At 46.5% G+C, this 17,536-nt stretch overlaps 1 protein-coding gene across 1 annotated transcript in view; it reads left to right on the forward strand.

Annotated features, from left to right (window-relative positions):
• tmem8b (transmembrane protein 8B) overlaps positions 1-16,983 on the forward strand; it is a 130,988-nt gene extending 114,005 nt beyond the window's left edge. Inside the window, exons 9-13 of the mRNA XM_072593570.1 lie at positions 1,928-2,070; positions 3,584-3,762; positions 6,122-6,268; positions 12,421-12,537; positions 16,331-16,983. Coding sequence (XP_072449671.1) covers positions 1,928-2,070; positions 3,584-3,762; positions 6,122-6,268; positions 12,421-12,537; positions 16,331-16,681 — 937 coding nt within the window. The 3' untranslated portion in view covers positions 16,682-16,983. The remainder of the gene's footprint in view (positions 1-1,927; positions 2,071-3,583; positions 3,763-6,121; positions 6,269-12,420; positions 12,538-16,330) is intronic.
• The last annotated feature ends 553 nt before the right edge of the window (positions 16,984-17,536 follow it).

Genomic DNA, 17,536 nt, shown 5'->3' on the forward strand with positions numbered 1-17,536 from the left:
CAGCTTTTATACTTTCGTATCTTCTGTACTCTCCTTGATTACTCGCTGTGTCAGTGAATTTCACACTCTTGCCATTCACTGAGTAAAGTTAGCATCACGAGTTAGGTTTTAAGCCTTTCTCACCCCACACCAGCCCACTCACTTTTGGAATCCATAGGATTATCAGACATACAGTATGGAAACAGGCCATTTGGCCCAACCAGCCCATGCTGACGTCTATGCTCTACTCAAGTTTAGGGGCAGCACGGTGGCTCAGTGGTTAGCACTGCTGCCTCACAGCACCAGTGACTCGGGTTCACTTCCAGCCTTGGGAGTCTGTCTGTGTGGAATTTGCACATTTTCCCTGTATCTGTGGGGATTTCCTCCGGGTTCTCCGGTTTCCTCCCACAGTCCAAAGATGTGCAGGTCAGTTGGATGCTAAATTGTCTGTAGTGTACAGGGATGTGCAGACTTGCCATGGGAAATGCAAGGTTACAGGGATAGGGTAGCAGGGTATGTCTGAGTAGAATGGTCTTCGGAGGCTCAGTGTGGACTTTATGGGCTGAACTGACTGCTTCCACAGTGTAGGGATTCCATGATTCTAAGTTCCTGTCCCATCTTTTCCATTGAATCTAACATTGGAATACTCTATTCCTGTCTCCATTACAGGCATGTCTCGACCCCCTCAAATGCATCCGTGGAAAGTCCCTGTATTTATTGATAAAACCCATCTAGTTCAGTAATGCCCTTCGGGGAAGGAAATCTGCCATCTTTACCTGGTGTGGCCTACATGTGACTCCAAATCTACAACAATGTGGCTGACTCTTAATTACTCTCTGGGCAATTAGGGATGGATAATAAATACTGACCTAGCTAGCGATGCCCACTTTGGTGAATAAATGAAAAGAATTAATGTTTGAATCAAAATGATTCTATTGCTCTCAGACCAGCTGGCTATTTTCAGCTCTTCCTGTTTTTTTTTTCTCTCCTCATTGTCTTGGCCTGGTTTATCACCGAGAGAGACTATTTGTCTCCCAGATATGAGAATTTGATTTGTATTCATCCAAATCTCGCTAATGACAGCACATAAGACCGAATAAACAGAGATTGACGTCTGGGGTTTTTATTAAATACAATTTGATTTGAAAGTAATTGGAAACCTGTTTATCGGAGAGATCCTGGCTAAACCCAAGCAGTTTAATCTGGATCAGACTCTGATTTACAAGGAACAAAATAAAAGGGACGCAGAGAGAATGTGAGCTCACTGTCTCACTGAAAGGCTCAACCAGAATTACTCTGTCGCAGAGTGAGATTGCTCAGTAAACTGTGAGGCACTTTTAGCAGTAATCACTCACTCATTCGCTGAGAGCAGTGAGCTGAGAGCACAGGGTGTCTCAGACAGCATTACACCCACAGAAATGTAACCTCTGTTAGCCAAGTTTGGGCACAGGAAGCTCCCACAAGCATCAAGGTGCGGATGGTCCGATGATCTGTTTCTGTGATGTTCGGTTTAATTGATTCACTCATGGGATTTGAACGTCACTGCGTTAACCGTCATCTGGTGTGACCCAGGAGCTACAGTCTGAGGGGGCAGTCCCTGCTTCAGTTGCTGCAGAGGCAGACCCTGGGCTGAGAAGGTGTAGGATCTTCTGGCCTCAGTTTTCTCTGGGCCCCTTTCACTCACCACTTCCAATGACCTTCCACCCAGTCCCCTTCCAGAAGGCCCAGCCGTCACTGACTGTCCCCCAGTCATCAGGGTCAGTGTCCACCACCTTCAGATCTCCCTTATTGAGGTCCTTGTAGAATCATAGAATATTAGAGCACACAAGAAGGCTCTTCAGCCCATCCAGTGTGGGCTTGTAACAGAGCTGTGGATACTGAGCAGGTCGTGCCCCAAAGCAGCCAAACCGAGAATCTTTGTAACTGGAATGATCTGTGGTTTTGGCAGGTATGAAGAGTGCACCAATGTGACAGCAGAGGTGTATCTGAGAACATATCTGACTCCGTGTATAAATGAGTGTGGCACGTATGGACAGTGCAAACTGCTACGCACCAACAATTACCTGTATGCTGCCTGTGAATGTAAAGCAGGTAAGCTGTAGCCAGTTCCAGTACGGGGGTTTGTGTGCATGTTTGTGTGTGTGTGTGTGTCTGTTTGTGTGTGTGTTTTTGCGTGTGTGAGTGCGTGTGTGCGCCTATTTGTGTGTATGTGTGTGTGAGAGAAAGAGCGTGTGTGTCTGAGTATGTTTGTGTGAGAGAGTGTGTGTGTGTGTTTGTGTGAGAGAGTGTGTGTGAGTGAGATTGTGTGTCTGTGTGTGTCTGTGTGTGTCTTTATGTATATGTCGGTGTGAGTCTGAGTATGTGTGTGTGCATGCGTGTGAGTGGAAGAGTGTGTGAGTGTGTGTATGTGAGAGAGACTGTGTGTGTGAGATTGTGTTGTCTGTGTGTATGTGTGTGTGTGTGAGAGACCTTCAACCAGGAAGGAGGGTCACAGTACAAACCACTGTACAGCAGGAAACCTCCAATAACATTACAGAATGAAACACTCCAGTAGCAAATATGGAGAGAGAGAGAAAAACAGAGTTAACACCCTTCATCAGAACTGGGGAATGTTTGAGATGTATTCAGTTTTAACAGCAGTAAGATTGGGCAAGAACCGTGTGAGGGTCTGTCACAGGTCATAGCAGAGGGTTGAGATGGTTTAGCCTGCTAGCAGGAGAACTAGTGAGAGCCCCATGCTGTCTCTCATTGAACCTTGTCCAACACAGTGGTAATGTCCCTGGACTAGTAATCCAGACCTGCAGGTGAATGTTCTGGGGACATGAGTTCAATTCCCACAATAGCAGATGGTGACATTTGAATTTAGTAAAGATCTGACCGAATGGTGACTGTGTAACCACTGTCAGTCACATCTGGTTCACCAATGTCCTTCAGGCAAGGAAATCTGACACCCAGTCTGGCCTACACGTGACTCCAGACCCAAAGTAATGCGGTTGATACTTAAATACCCTCTGGGCAATTATGGATGGGCAATACGTATTCGTGACGCCAGTGATGCCAATATCCAGTAATGATCAGGAAGGAGATAAGACCCTGAAGTCCTGGACAGGCTGGCAGTGGGGTTTTACTGGGAGGCAGAGGCCCTGGAGGTTATTTACGGCTCACTGCTGATCAGTCGTGGCTAGCAACTCCAATCTGAATGACATTGTCACTGAGAGGGCACTGATCCGGTCCCAGAGCTGGGGTGTAAGGGGCTGGGGGAAAGGGCCCTGTCCTGGGGTTCGGTAACACCCAGACCACAAGCAGCTGGCCATCTTGATTCTGATCATTGGCAAAGATTGCAGAGCAGAGACAAGTGGAAATTCTTTTACCCAGAGATGAGCAGTGATTGAAAACCCAGTCTCTCCCATGGGGCTGAGAGGAGAACAAATCCTCACCTTTTCAAAGACAAACTGTGTCAACTTAATACGAAATGAACATAAATTTGCAGGGCTGTGGGTTCAGAGCGGGAAGGGTGACTGATTGGATACTGTCTGGAAAGGGCCAGCATTAACTGGAGAGGCTGAGTGGTCTCTGTCACTCTGACTGGTGTGTCCTGTTACAGGTTGGAATGGCTGGGGTTGTACTGATAACCTGGAGGCTTATTCGTACAGCTTTCAGCTCCTCTCCACCCTCCTGCTGTGCCTCAGCAACCTGATGTTTGTCCCGCCTGTCGCCATAGCGATTCGCAGCGAGTATCTCCTGGAGGCCTCTGTCTACATTTTCACCATGTTTTTCTCAACGGTCAGTGCCATTATGTGCCGAATCTCTGGGAAGGGGTCGGCTTCGCTGGGGACTGTGCGCAGGGTCACTTTGAACATGACAGTGGTTGTTTGACCTTTGGCCTTTGCTCAGAGAGCACAGTTGGGCCTGAGCTCCTGGTTGGGAAGGTGACCATTCGACCTCAGTGCCTCTAGATCACTGAGGCAGGAGTGATGGGGTGGGGGGTGGGGAGAAAGGCCATGTACAGCTCCCAATCCCCATCTCCACTAGGAGGCAGCACAAGTGACCTCTCACCTCCTACCCTGAACACCTTGCAACCTTCTATTCACCATTCTTCAGGCACCCTCTGGTCTGCGGAACCTCAACACCTTCCATCAATGCTCTGACCCTCAATCTCTCACTTCTAGACCTCAAACCTCTGACTCTCCATTTCTCCACAACCACTGATCCCCTGAACTCTTGATGCCTCACCCCCACTCCCTCCCTTTCAATCCTATTTTAACTCTCCCTGACCCCTCCCCTCCCACCCTGCTAGCCAGAAGCCCTCATTGGCCAATTAAATGCCTCCTGGTATGGCAGCAGGATGAAGGAGTCTTTGTCTGGACTCCTCAGTGATCAAGATCTGTACCTACGGTATCATGCTACCATGATAGAAAACCTCCCAAACCTATTTCCTATCAAATGTCTCACTCACATCTCTGCCTCTGGTGTATAGCATTCTCCAGCGCTTTCTGACCATCAGTGTATATGAAGGGATATCTGTCTGCCTTTCCCATTTTCTCCCATAACTCTTGATTCCCTTCTGTCTCTCTCAGTGTTGAATCCACTCAATGGCCCAGCCTTGACAGCCCTCTGTGATAGATTCACTCCCCTCTGAGAGAAGAAATTCCTCCTCATCTCTGTCTGAAATGTGCAATGCCTGATTCTGGGATTATTCCCTTTGGTCCTACACTCTCCCACAAGGGGAAACAATCTCCCCACATCTCCCAATGGATCTTGTATGCTCCATAGAGTCATAGAGTCATAGAGATGTACAGCATGGAAACAGACCCTTCGGTCCAACCCGTCCATGCTGACCAGATAACCCAACCCAATCTAGTCTCACCTGCCAGCACCCGGCCCATATCCCTCCAAACCTTTCCTATTCATATACCGATCCAAATGCCTCTCAAATGTTGCAATTGTACCAGCCTCCACCACATCCTCTGGCAGCTCATTCCATACACGTACCACACTCTGTGTGAAATAAATGCCCCTTAGGTCTCTTTTATATCTTTCCCCTCTCACCTTAAACCTATGCCCTCTAGTTCTGGACTCCCCAACCCCAGGGAAAAGACTTTGTCTATTTATCCTATCCATGCCCCTCATAATTTTGTAAACCTCTATTAGGTCACCCCTCAGCCTCTGACGCTCCGGGGAAAACAGCCCCAGCCTGTTCAGCCCCTCCCTGTAGCTCAGATCCTCCAACCCTGGCAACATCCTTGTAATCTAAGGTCTCCCCACATTCTTATATAGTCCAACAAATACAGGCCCAACCTTTCCTTTTCAGACAGTCTGTTGATACCATGTGACCATAAGAGATAGGAATAGGAGAAGGCCATTCAGTCCCTTGAGCCTGTTCCATCATTCAATAGGATCATGGCTGATCTGACATTCCTCACGTCCAATTTTCTGTTCTTTCCTGGTAATACTTTGATTTCAGTAAAGATCAAGAATCCATCGATCTGGTATTAGCCTAGCGAGCACTCGCTGGACTGTCTCCAATGCCAATATATCTTTCCTTAGGTAAGGAACCCAAAACTGTTCACAGTGTACCAGCTCCAGTCAGAGTAGTATCTTGGTCTATCTAACTAGTATTGTGCACAGTTCGAGCAAAACTTCTACTCCCCTTCTACTCTATTCCCTTTGAATTAAAGGTCAACATTACATTTTCTTTCCCTATTTCCAGTAGACTTTACGTTTCTTTATATTTCATGGATGCGGACTCCCAATCTCTCTGTTCTGTATCATTCTCCAATCTTTGACCATTTAAATAACATTCGGCCCCTTGATGAGCTTTCCTGCCTTCCCCCAAAACATTAAACTGTTTTGTCGATCAAAGCTCTGTCTAAATCAGCCTCAAACCTATTCCTTGACCCAGCGTCCACAGCTTGCTGAGGGAGAGAATTACAAAGACCAAGGATCCTGTCAGGGATTCCTGTTCATCCCCATCTCCTTATTTTGAAACAGATCTCCTAATTCCTCATAAGGTAACCACATTCCAGCCCCTGTGCCTGATGCTCCTCCTCTGTCTGGGAGTGACTCCCTGTAACTTTCAGAGGGTTTCCTGTTGTCTGTGAGGTGACACCAGCTGTTGTTCCCACCCTCCTGCCCCCTGCAGTTTTACCACGCGTGTGACCAGCCTGGGATCGTGGTCTTCTGTATCATGGAGTATGATGTGCTGCAGTTCTGTGACTTCCTGGGATCACTGATGTCTGTCTGGGTCACGGTTATTGCCATGGCGAGGCTGCAACCAATCATCAAGCAGGTTAGTCTCCAACTTGACAGGCCAAGTGGGGCCCTGTCTCACAGCAATCCGGGACCATCCAACTGTTCACCCCCTTCCCTGCTGCTGCTCTCCCTCTCACTATCTCCCTCTCACAAGCAAGCACACGTCACTGACGGCTTTCCCAGATGTTCGCTTTCGAGATTTTCTTAGTTTGTTGTTACAAAGCTGGGGTTTATTCTCGTTGATCCACGTGATCAATCTCTGTCAATGAGACAGATCCAGAGATGAGGTGATGAAATCCCTCGGTGGGGGAGAATCCTGGGCAACAGGGCCACATGTCACCCCTCTCTCTCGATCATTGCTCACACACCATGTTCACATTTACTTATTTCGTTTCAAAGGAGTCTAGCATCAATTTCATTTTGATTCATTATGGGATGTGGGTATCACTGGCTGGGCCAGCACTTGTTGCCCATTGCTAGTTGCCCCCTTGAGAAGGTGGGGGGGAGCTGCCTTCTTGAACTGCTGCAGTCCATGTGTTGTAGATAGACCCACAATACTCTTAGAGAAGAAACTCCAGGATTTTGACTGAGTGACAGTGAAGGAACAGTTATATATTTCCAAGTCAGGATATTGACAACAATTTAGTTCCTTGGATACTTTGGAAGTATCCCTGGATGACCATGAATACTGTTGGCCTGTCATTTCTCGTACATTGGCCTTCCAGGAGTTGGCCCATCATCCAGCTCCTACTGTTCAGTAGATCTGATGGAGCAATGGTTTCATCAGCGAGTCTTCTCTTTCTAGATTCCAGATTCCAATCGCGAGGTTCCCCAGCCTCCTGGCTCCATGTCTTCCATATGACCACAGTTAGGATATTCCCAGAATGAAGGTAAAACTGACCCAGTTAGCACAGTCTCAGGATAACTGGATATGGCAGCTGTTTAGTTATGTAAATGCACCAGTAATTCACAGATCGGAATGAGGGATCGCTGGATATAAGTTCGAAATTCATTACAGGAATTTAACTTGCAGCTAATTAAATAAAAAATTAGAATAAAAAGTTAAAAACAGTAACAGTGTCTGTGAAACTATCAGCAAACACCTGATACGGACATAATCGGAAAAAGAATGATCTGAAAACCCATTAAAACAGAACAGATTCATATCAGGATGGCTTGATGGGGACAGTGTAGAGCCAGCTTTGCTCTGTATCTAACCCCATGCTGTCCCTGTCCTAGGAGTGTTTGGTCGTGGACAGTGTAGAGGGAGATTTACTCTGTCGGGAGTGCCGAACCAGAGGACACAACTTAAAAATACGGGGTAGACCATTTAGGACAGAGATGAGGAGAAACTACTTCACCCAGAGAGTGGTGGCTGTGTGGAATGCTCTGCCCCAGAGGGCAGTGGAGGCCCAGTCTCTGGATTCATTTAAGAAAGAATTGGATAGAGCTCTTAAAGATAGTGGAGTCAAGGGTTATGGAGATAAGGCTGGAACAGGATACTGATTGGGAATTATCAGCCATGATCATATTGAATGGCGGTGCAGGCTCGAAGGGCTGAATGGCCTACTCCTGCATCTATTGTCTATTGTCTATTGTCTATTGTATCTAACCCCATGCTGTCCCTGTCCTGGGAGTGTTTGATGGGGGGACAGTGTAGAGGGAGATTTACTCTGTATCTAACCCTGTGCTGTCCCTGACCTGGGAGTGTTTGATGGGGGGACAGTGTAGAGGGAGATTTACTCTGTATCTAACCCTGTGCTGTCCCTGTCCTGGGAGTGTTTGATGGGGACAGTGTGGAGAGAGCTTTACTCTGAGTCTAACCACATACTGTCTCTGTCCTGGGAGTGATGGGGGACAGTGTAGAGGAAGCATTATTCTGCACTGAACCTTGTGCTGTTCCTGTGCTGGGCATGTTTGATGGGGACAGTGTAGAGGGATTAAAGATTTAAAAGCAATCTAAGTTTGTTCAGTACTTCGCATCAGCTGTATGACACTTTAATTATTTACCCTCCAAATAGCATCCCACCCAGACTCATCCCCCTACCCTATCCCCGTGATACTGTTAATCCACCTAACCTACACATCCCGAGGTGAGGTGCTAAAGAGATTATAGAGGCATTGGTGGTGATCTTTTAGGAATCCCTGGAGTATGTGAGGGGCCCAGAGGTCTGGAAAATGCCAAATATAAGTCCCCTATTTAAGAAGGGAGAGAGGCAGAAGACAGGAAACTAATGGCCTGTTAGCCTGACCTCAGTGGTTTCAGAGTCCATTATTATGGACGAGATTCTGAAGTGCATGATAAAATAGGGCAGAGTCAGCATGGCTTCGACAAGGTGGGGTCATGTCTGACAAATCTGTTCGAATACTTTGAGGAGGTAATGAGCAAGTTGGACAAAAGAGAACCAGTGAACATGACCGAATGGGATTTCCAGAACAAGGTGACAAGGTGCTGCACAGAACTGGTGGAGAACTCTGGCTCTGTACTCGATGGAGTTTACAAGGATCGGGGGAATCTGATTGATAATTATTAGAATACTGAGAGGCCTGAACAGGATGGATGTGGAGAAGATGTTTCCACTAGTAAGAGAGATAAAGACTTGAAGGTACAGTCTCGGAGTGAAAGGGTAGCCCTTTGGAGCTGTGATGAGGAGGAATTTCTTCAGCCAGAGGGTGAGGAATCTGTGGAACTCATTGTCGCAGAGGATTGTGGAGGCCATGTCATTGAGTGTATTTGAGACAGAGATAGAGAGGTTCTTGATTAGTAAGGGGACCAAGGGTTGCTGGGAGAACGCAGGAGAATGGGCTTGAGAAACACATCAGCTATGATCAAATGGGGGAGCAGACTCGATGGGCTGATGGGCCTAATTCTCCTCCTAGATCTTATCGTCCTGTGATAGAATACTGCCAGTGTATCCACACCCTGACCTACATCTTTTATGCCGAGGATCAGGTCCCGGAGACTTGCCAGCCTTTAGCCCCAATAGCTTCCAAGGTACTTTTCCTCTTGTGATAATTCTTGGATTCAGGTCCTCTCCCTCTTTTGCTATTTGAATATTTAATAATTTTTGAATGCTATTGGTAGCTTCTGCTATGAAGACAGATGCAAAATATTTCTTTAACTCCTGTGTCATTTCTTGGTACCCCATTCTTATTTCCCCCGCCTCATTCTCTCAGGAGCCATTGCCCACTTTGACCTCCCTCTTCCTTTTCATGTATTTCAGGAAGCTCTTACTGTCCATCTTAATATTACTTGCCAGTTTACCCTCAAAGTTTTTCTCCTGCCTCTTTTTTAAAATGGTCGTCTTTTATTGGTTTTAAAAGTTTCTCAATCCTTTTGGCTGACCACTAACCTTTGCCACATTGGATATATTTTCTTTCAATATGATGCTGTCCTTTACCTTTTGTGTTAACCGTGGTTGGGTTTCTCCCCTTAGTGTTGTTTTCATTCGCATCTATTTGCAGAGACCACCGTAGGCCAGAGACAAGGCCTTGTGTTTTCTGAGTCGAGAGTGTGGTGTGGAAAAGCACAGCCAGTCAGGCAGTATCCGAGGAGCAGGAGAGTCGACATTTTGGGCAAGATCCCTTCATCAGGAATTTTGTGTTTTCTGATGTTGAATGCTCCTTACTTACTGAGATCTATCTTTGCTGTGAGCCATGAACTATTTTCTTAAAAGTCTGCCATTGTTCCTCAACCACCTTTGCTGCTACACTCCTTTCCCAGTCCACTCCAGCCAGCTGTACCCTCACAGGGTGGCACAGTGGTTAGCACTGCTGCCTCACAATGCCAGGGACCTGGATTCGATTCCAGCATTGGGTGACTGTGCGGAGTTTGCACATTCTCTCTGTCTCTGTGGGTTTCTAGTTTTCTCCCACGGTCCAACGATGCGCAAGTTAGATCCATTGGCCATAGGGAATGCAGGGTTGTACAGGGTGGGTCTGGGTGGGATACTCTTTGGAGGGACTGATTCCACACTGTAGGGATTCTATTCCTTTGTAGTAACCCTGATTTAAGTTTAGCTCAGTTGTTTCCAACTCAAGTTCTTCCTTCTTAAACTAAATGCTAAATTCTACCATGTTATGGTCACTATTTCCAAGGGGATATTTTACTCTGATATTGTTTATCAAAACTATCTCATTAAACATTACTAGGTCCAAAATAACCTGATTCCCCAGTTGGATCCACAACAATTTGTTCTGAGAAAGCTATTGTCTGTGATGCTGGCCATGAAATTATTATTGGTTGTCTTAAAAATCCTTCTGGTTCACTAATATCCTTCAGAGAAAGAAATCTGCCATCCTTCCATCATCTGTTTTTAAGAAGGTGCTAGCTATATTTCCCAGCGATGAAGGGATCAAAGGGTATAGGGAGAATTTGGGAAAGGGAACTGAGTTGGAAGATTGGCCATGATCAAATTGAATGGTAGAGCCCAGGCTTGAAGGGCAGAATGGCCTATTCCTGCTGTTGTTTTCAATGCTTCTGGCCTACTTGTGACTCCAGACACACAGCAATACGGTTGTCTCTGACCTGCCCTCTGAAATGGCCTCACAAGCCACTCAGTTCAAGGGCAGATAGGGGTGGGCAACAAATGCTGGCTTTAACACCTGGCCCTCTCACATCTGACGAGAAAATAAATTGAAAACGCTAATTATGGGATCTTGCTGTGTTCCGATTGCCACATTTTCCCACATTGCCCCTCGTGGTCATGGAAGCTGCTACATAAACGTAAGCTGTTACTTTTCTTCTCACCTAGTCGCAGAGACCGCCATCGGCCAGAGACCAGGCCTTGTGGCCTGGGCATCGGCACACCACCCACTGTGTGCCCCAACCGAGATGCCCTGCAGTCTGTACCATTCACTGTGATGTTATCTGGAACAGAGTGGGTTAAATCCAAGCTATTAGTTGATGGTACTGGACTTGACCTGTGTGAGTACAGCAGGTCGGAACAGGATAAATATAGCTTCTGGGTGTGGGATATCCCTGATTCAAAGAAATCCTTGTTTCACTGGTTGACAGAAATTGCCTTCTGGGAAGAACAAGGGAACAGGATTAGGTCTTTCATCCCCATGAGCCTGATTTAACTAGATCATGGCTGATCTGAATCTGTATGTTACAAGGTGTTTTGGAGGTAGATTCAACTGGGAGTGAATAGGCTGATTGTTTGAAAAGAGGAGAACTTGCAAGGTTGCATGGAATGGGCAGGGGACTGTCACTATCAACGTCCTGGGGGTTACCATTAACCAGAAACAGAACTGGACGCACCACATAAACACATAACAGCAGGTTGGAGGCAAGGAATACTGCAGTGAGTAACTCCCCAAAGCTTCTCCATCATCTACAAGACACGGGTCAGGAGTGTGATGGAATACTCCCCACTTGCCTGGATGGATGTCACTCCAACAACACCCAAAAAAGCTCAACACCATCCAGAATAATGCAGACTGCTTGATTGTTACCACATCCACAAGCACCACTCCCTCCACCACTGACGGTCAGTAGCAACAGTGTGTACCATCTCCAAGACACACTGCAGAAATTTGCCAAATATCCTCAAACAGCACCTTCCAAACCCACGATCACTTGCATCTAGAAAGATAAGGGCAGCAGATACATGGGAACACCATCTTCCAGCAAGTTCCCCTCCAAGTGACTCAGTATCCTGACTTGGAAATATATCTCCCCTCCGTTGCTCTCGCTGGGTCACAATCCTAGAATTCCCTCCCTCAGGGCAGTGTGTGTCCACCTACAGCACATGGACTGCAGTGGTTCCAGAAATAAATTTACCATCACCTTCTCAAGAGCAACGAGGGATGGGTAACAATTGCAGACCCAGCCAGCAATGTTAATCTTGCAAGTAGATATATTAAAAAAAAGCTGAGGTGTTCTTGTAGAGAGCTAGAACGGACTGGATGGGCCAAGCAGCCTCCTCCTGTACTGTGTCACCCTCTGACTTCCCGATCACATTGCACAGAACACTTCATTCTGTAGCCCTTGATGTCCTTGAACAATTCTTCAGGCAGATTGGTGACATGTTCTGACCAACAAAACAAGAGTAAACCTCATTCTCACTGAGAGCAGTTGAATATTAAGTTAAAACGAAGACAGCATAGATAATTAAAATATCTGTCATTGATGGTTTATTATATCGCATATCATCATGATGACCCTTGCCCTTTGCACTTTGACAGATCTTGTACTTGCTGGGAGCCATGTTGCTGTCGATGGCTTTGCAGTTGGATCGGCATGGACTGTGGAATCTTCTGGGACCAAGCCTCTTTGCTCTCGGCATCATGGCCATCGCTTGGGTAGGGAGATGGAATATTTACCCTTTTTGTATCTGCTGCATTGGCTGTATGTAATCATTCTGAGGAAGAACAGAGTTGTTCTGGTGCAGGAAGAGACCATTTGGCCCATTGTGCCCTGCACTGCTTCTATCGCCTAGTGCCTACCCCCTGCCTTTTCTCCATACCCTTGCAGGCCATTTCTTTCCGAATAACCATTCAATGCTCCCCTCGTTTGAACCTGCCACATTTCCAGGCAGCACGTTCCAGCCCCTAACTACTCACTGAGTGAAAAAGTTTGTAATCACATCACCCTTGCTTTGTTTGCACATCATTTTCAATCTATATCCCCTCATTCCTTTAACAGCTCTACCAGACCTACCAGATCTACCAGATCTACCAGATCTACCAGATCACTCATATTTTGTAAACCTCTGTCGAATCTCAGTCTGAAATGCAAACAGAAATTGCTTGAGAAACTCAGCAGGTCTTGCAGCATCAATGGAGAGAGAAACAGAATTAATGCTTCAAGTGTGTTAAACTAAACTCAAAATTATGCCTCTTTCTCATTCTCTGCAGGTACTGTCAGTCCTGCTGAGTATCTCCAGCAATTTATGCTGTAATTTCAGATCTCCGCAATTGACAGGATTTTGTTTCATTAAACACAAATCTGTGTCTGTGGGAAGCATCAGAAATATTTTTGAGTGGCTCTGGTGTAGTTCATCAGCCAGATTGTGTCTACAGCCAACCCGGTGTTAGAGGGTTTGAGCTCTCAGGAGAGGCTGAATAGGCTGGGGCTGTTTACCCTGGAGCATCGGAGGCTGAGGGGTGACCTGATAGAGGTTTATAAAACCATTAGGGGCATGGGCAGGGTAAATAACCAAGGTCTTTTTTTTCAGGCTAGGGGAGTCCAAAACTAGAGGGCATTGGTTTAAGATGAGAGGGGAGAAATATAATAGGGACATAAGGGGCAACTTTTTCACACAGGGAGTGGTGCGTGTATGGAATGAGCTGCCAAGGAAGTGGTGGAGGCTGGTACAATTATAACATTTAAAAGGCATCTGGATGGATGTATGAATAAGAAGGGTTTAGAGGGATAGGGGCCAAGGTCTGGCAAATGGGACAAGTTAAATTTAGGGTATCTGATCGGCATGGATCAGTTGGGCCGAAGGGTCTGTTTCCATGCTGTACATCTCAAAGACTCTATGTTGTTCAACCAGAGGCTTGTGTTCTTGTCTAAGTATCTGAACTGGTGGATCTGTAGCCTCATTGCAGAGCCTGGAGCTGGGCTGCCTCCCTTATTGCCTGTACTGAGACAGAACTTCATTCTCGGGGGTACTTTCTCTTGTATAAGATATTAAGCTGATGCCCCACCTGCTAGGCAAAGATGAAGAGGGGTATTCAATAGATATCAAAGAAACAACATCATTCAGTTACAAAATATTCTGATCATCATCACATTAGAGTTTGTGGGAGCTGCCTGTGTACAAATTAGCTGTCGTGTTTATCGACAGGAGAGACTACACTTAAAAGCATATCATTGACATGAAGAATTTTACAATGTCTGATTCAGAATTGGTGTCATAAAGGAAATTCTCCCCATCTTCCCTCTGACTCTCTGGCCAATCTCCTGATTCCTCCCAGTGGGAAAAGTCTCCTCCCCGTCCACTCTTATCAAAACGCTTCATGCCTTTGAAACCTTGATGAAAGCTCCCATGAATCCTTCCTGTTGAAAGGGGAATAGTTGCCGTTTGCCCAGTCTCTCCACTTAACTGAGGAGCTGGCACCATGACAGGAAATCTTCTCCGCACCATCTGCATAGCCATGGCAACCCTTTCGAAAGTGCGGCACTCAACATAACACCTCAGCTGACACACTGTGTCTTAAAATCATTTATCACACACAACCATTCGGTGATACGGAACCTGAGTGTCACTGCAAAGTCGGAGGTGTGGCTGAAATGTCGTATTGTCCTGGTGATGGCGATGAAATAGTGGGAGGATACTGTCATTATCCTTCCACAACAGTTGGGGAAATTTGAATTCACTAAAAAAATTAGTCCAATGGTGGCCATTGTCAACTGTTGTACCAATCCATCTTGTTCACTAATGTCATTTAGGGAAATAACTCTACTACCCTTACTTGGTCTGGCCTATATGTGACTCCAGACCCACATCAATGTACTTGACTCTTAACTGCTCCCTGAGCCACTAGGGCGAGACAATAGATGCTGGTCTATCCAGTAATGCCTGGAAGGAATTCAAAAAGTACTCAACAGGACAAATGCAAGAATATCAAATTTCAACAGTTACAACAATTCCTACCTCAGGAGGCCACACATGGAGTACTGTGTTCAGTTTTGGTCACCTTGCTATAGGAAGGACATTATTAAACTGGAAAGCGGAAGGACATTATTAAACTGGAAAGAGTGCAGAAGAAATTTACAAGGATGTTGCCTGGACTCAGTGATTTGAGTTACAGTGAGAGGCTGGACAAACTAGGATCTTTTTTCTTTAGAGCATAGCAGACTGAGGGAGGATCTTGAGACATCATGAGAGGCATGGAGAGGGTGAATGCACTCAGTCTTTTTCCCAGGGTTGGGGAATCGAGGACTAGAGGGCATCGAGGTTTGAGGTTAGAGGGGAAAGAATAAAAGGGAATCTGAAGGGCAATGTTTTTACACAGAGGGTGCTATGCGTATGGAATGAGCTGCCAGTGGAAGTGGTTGAGGTGGGTACATTAACAACATTTAAAAGACATTTGGACAAATACATGAATAGGAAAGGTTTACAAGGATATGGGCCAAGTGCAGGGAAATGGAGTTAGTGTGGATGGACATTTTGTTCTACATGGACCAGTGTGGGCCAAAGGGTCTTTCTCCGTGTGTAGGACTCTGTGACTTTAGGAGCAAAAATGCAAACAAAAGGAGCCTTTTGTTCTGTTGAATGACCTGGGAGCTTAGAGAGCCTACAATTCCCTGTTGCTTATTCCATGGTAATGCCTCAGCTAATCAGAATTGATTTTCCAATGCAACAGTGCACTATGCTCCTGCAGTATAAATTGTTGTGATTGTTTGAAAATTGACATTCTTGCATTGGTCCTGATGGATGGCAAGGTGAAAAGTTTCAGGTACATGTCTCTCTTTTCGGCAAGACTCGGTTGTACCTAATTATGCCACACCATACGTGATAAAGATTCACCTTAAAAGATTCACCAGCAGCACGGTAGCCCAGTGGTTGGCACTGCTGCCTCACAGCACCAGGAACTCGGGTTCGCTTCTGACCTCAGGTCAGTGTGGAGTTTGCACATTCTCCCCGTGTCTGCATGGGTTTCCTCCAGGTGCTCCGGTTTCCTCCCACAATCCAAAGATGTGCAGGTCAGGTGAATTGGCCATGCTAAATTGCCCGTAGTGTTAGGTGCATTAGTCAGGAGTAAATTCTGGATTAGTGGTGCTGGAAGAGCACAGCAGTTCAGGCAGCATCCGAGGAGCAGTAAAATCGACATTTATCAGGGCTTTTGCCTGACACGTCGATTTTACTGCTCCTCGGATGCTGCCTGAACTGCTGTGCTCTTCCAGCACCACTAATCCAGAATCTGGTTTCCAGCATCTGCAGTCATTGTTTTTATCTAGTCAGGAGTAAATGTCAGGGAATGGGTCTGGGTGGGTTATTCTTCGCAGGGTCGGTGTGGATTTCTTGGGCTGAAGGGCCTGTTTCCACACGGTAGGGAATTTAATCTAATACACAATAGCTTGAGTGATAGATCCTGTAAAAGTACAGCTTGCCTCCATGACATTCTGCTTCCCTTTCTCTCACAGACTGTGCGTACAATCCGCAGACGTCACTGTTACCCTCCGACCTGGAAGCGCTGGGTCTTCTACCTTTTCCCTGGCACAGTCATCGCCACGTTCGCCGTGGCACTGTACGCCTTCGTGGAGACTGAGGAGAACTACTTCTACATCCATAGCATCTGGCACATGCTGATCGCTGGCAGTGTGGGCTTCCTGTTGCCTCCCACCACCAGGCCCGAGGGAGCGGCCAACGCCAAAGGGGTGGTCCCTCTGCCGAGGAAGAGGGGCTGCGGATACCGTCTCTGTGTCAATGAGCACGAGGAGATGGGGTTGGTCGATCCAAGCCTAGTATCTGTGAACAGCATTTGCAGCAGCTGATGTTGCTGGGAGTTGGACCTGCAGTAAAACAACAGGCATTCCCTCTCTCTCTCTCTCTCTCTCTCTTTGTACACCCACCATGCCCCAACCTTGATGAAAAAACTGGGAGATACATCACAGAGAACAGAGAGAGAGGGAAATATGAACAGGTGCTCTGTACATAAACCAAACCTGAGACTGGGCAGCTCCAGAACTTTCCATTCAGTCATTGGAATCTCCACATGCCTTCTCACCTACCCACTCTCGACCCCCTCCAGAACTATTTGAAATGCAAGAATGGGGAGAGGAGGGCTCCCTCAGTATTTGTCTCAATAAAATTGTATTAAAAAAATTTTTGAATTCACATTTTTCGTTTCAAAAATGTGTGAGACTCCCTTTAAAAGGTTAACGAGGATGTTGCCAGGGTTGGAGGGCTTGAACTGTAGGGAGAGGCTGAATAGGCTGGGGCTGTTTTCCCTGGAACGTCAGAGGCTGACAGGTGACCTTATAGAGGTTTATAGAATCATGAGGGGCATGGGTAGGGTGAATAGCCAAGATCTTGTCCTCAAGGTAGGGGGATCCAGAACTAGAGGGCTTGGGTTGAGGGTGAGAGGGGACAGATATAAAAAGGACCTAAGGGGCAATGTCATTATGCAGAGGGTGATGCGTGTATGGAATGAGCTGTCAGAGGAAGTGGTGGAGGCTGGTATCATTACAACATTTCAAAGGCAGGAGAAAGTGAGGACTGCAGATGCTGGAGATCAGAGCTGAAAATGTGTTGCTGGAAAAGCACAGCAGGCCAGGCAGCATCCAAGGAGCAGGAGAATCGACGTTTCGGGCATGAGCCCTTCCGAAACGTCGATTCTCCTGCTACTT

The sequence above is a fragment of the Chiloscyllium punctatum genome, chromosome 2 (genome assembly GCF_047496795.1).
Source record: "Chiloscyllium punctatum isolate Juve2018m chromosome 2, sChiPun1.3, whole genome shotgun sequence".
NCBI classification, from domain to species: Eukaryota; Metazoa; Chordata; class Chondrichthyes; order Orectolobiformes; family Hemiscylliidae; genus Chiloscyllium; species Chiloscyllium punctatum.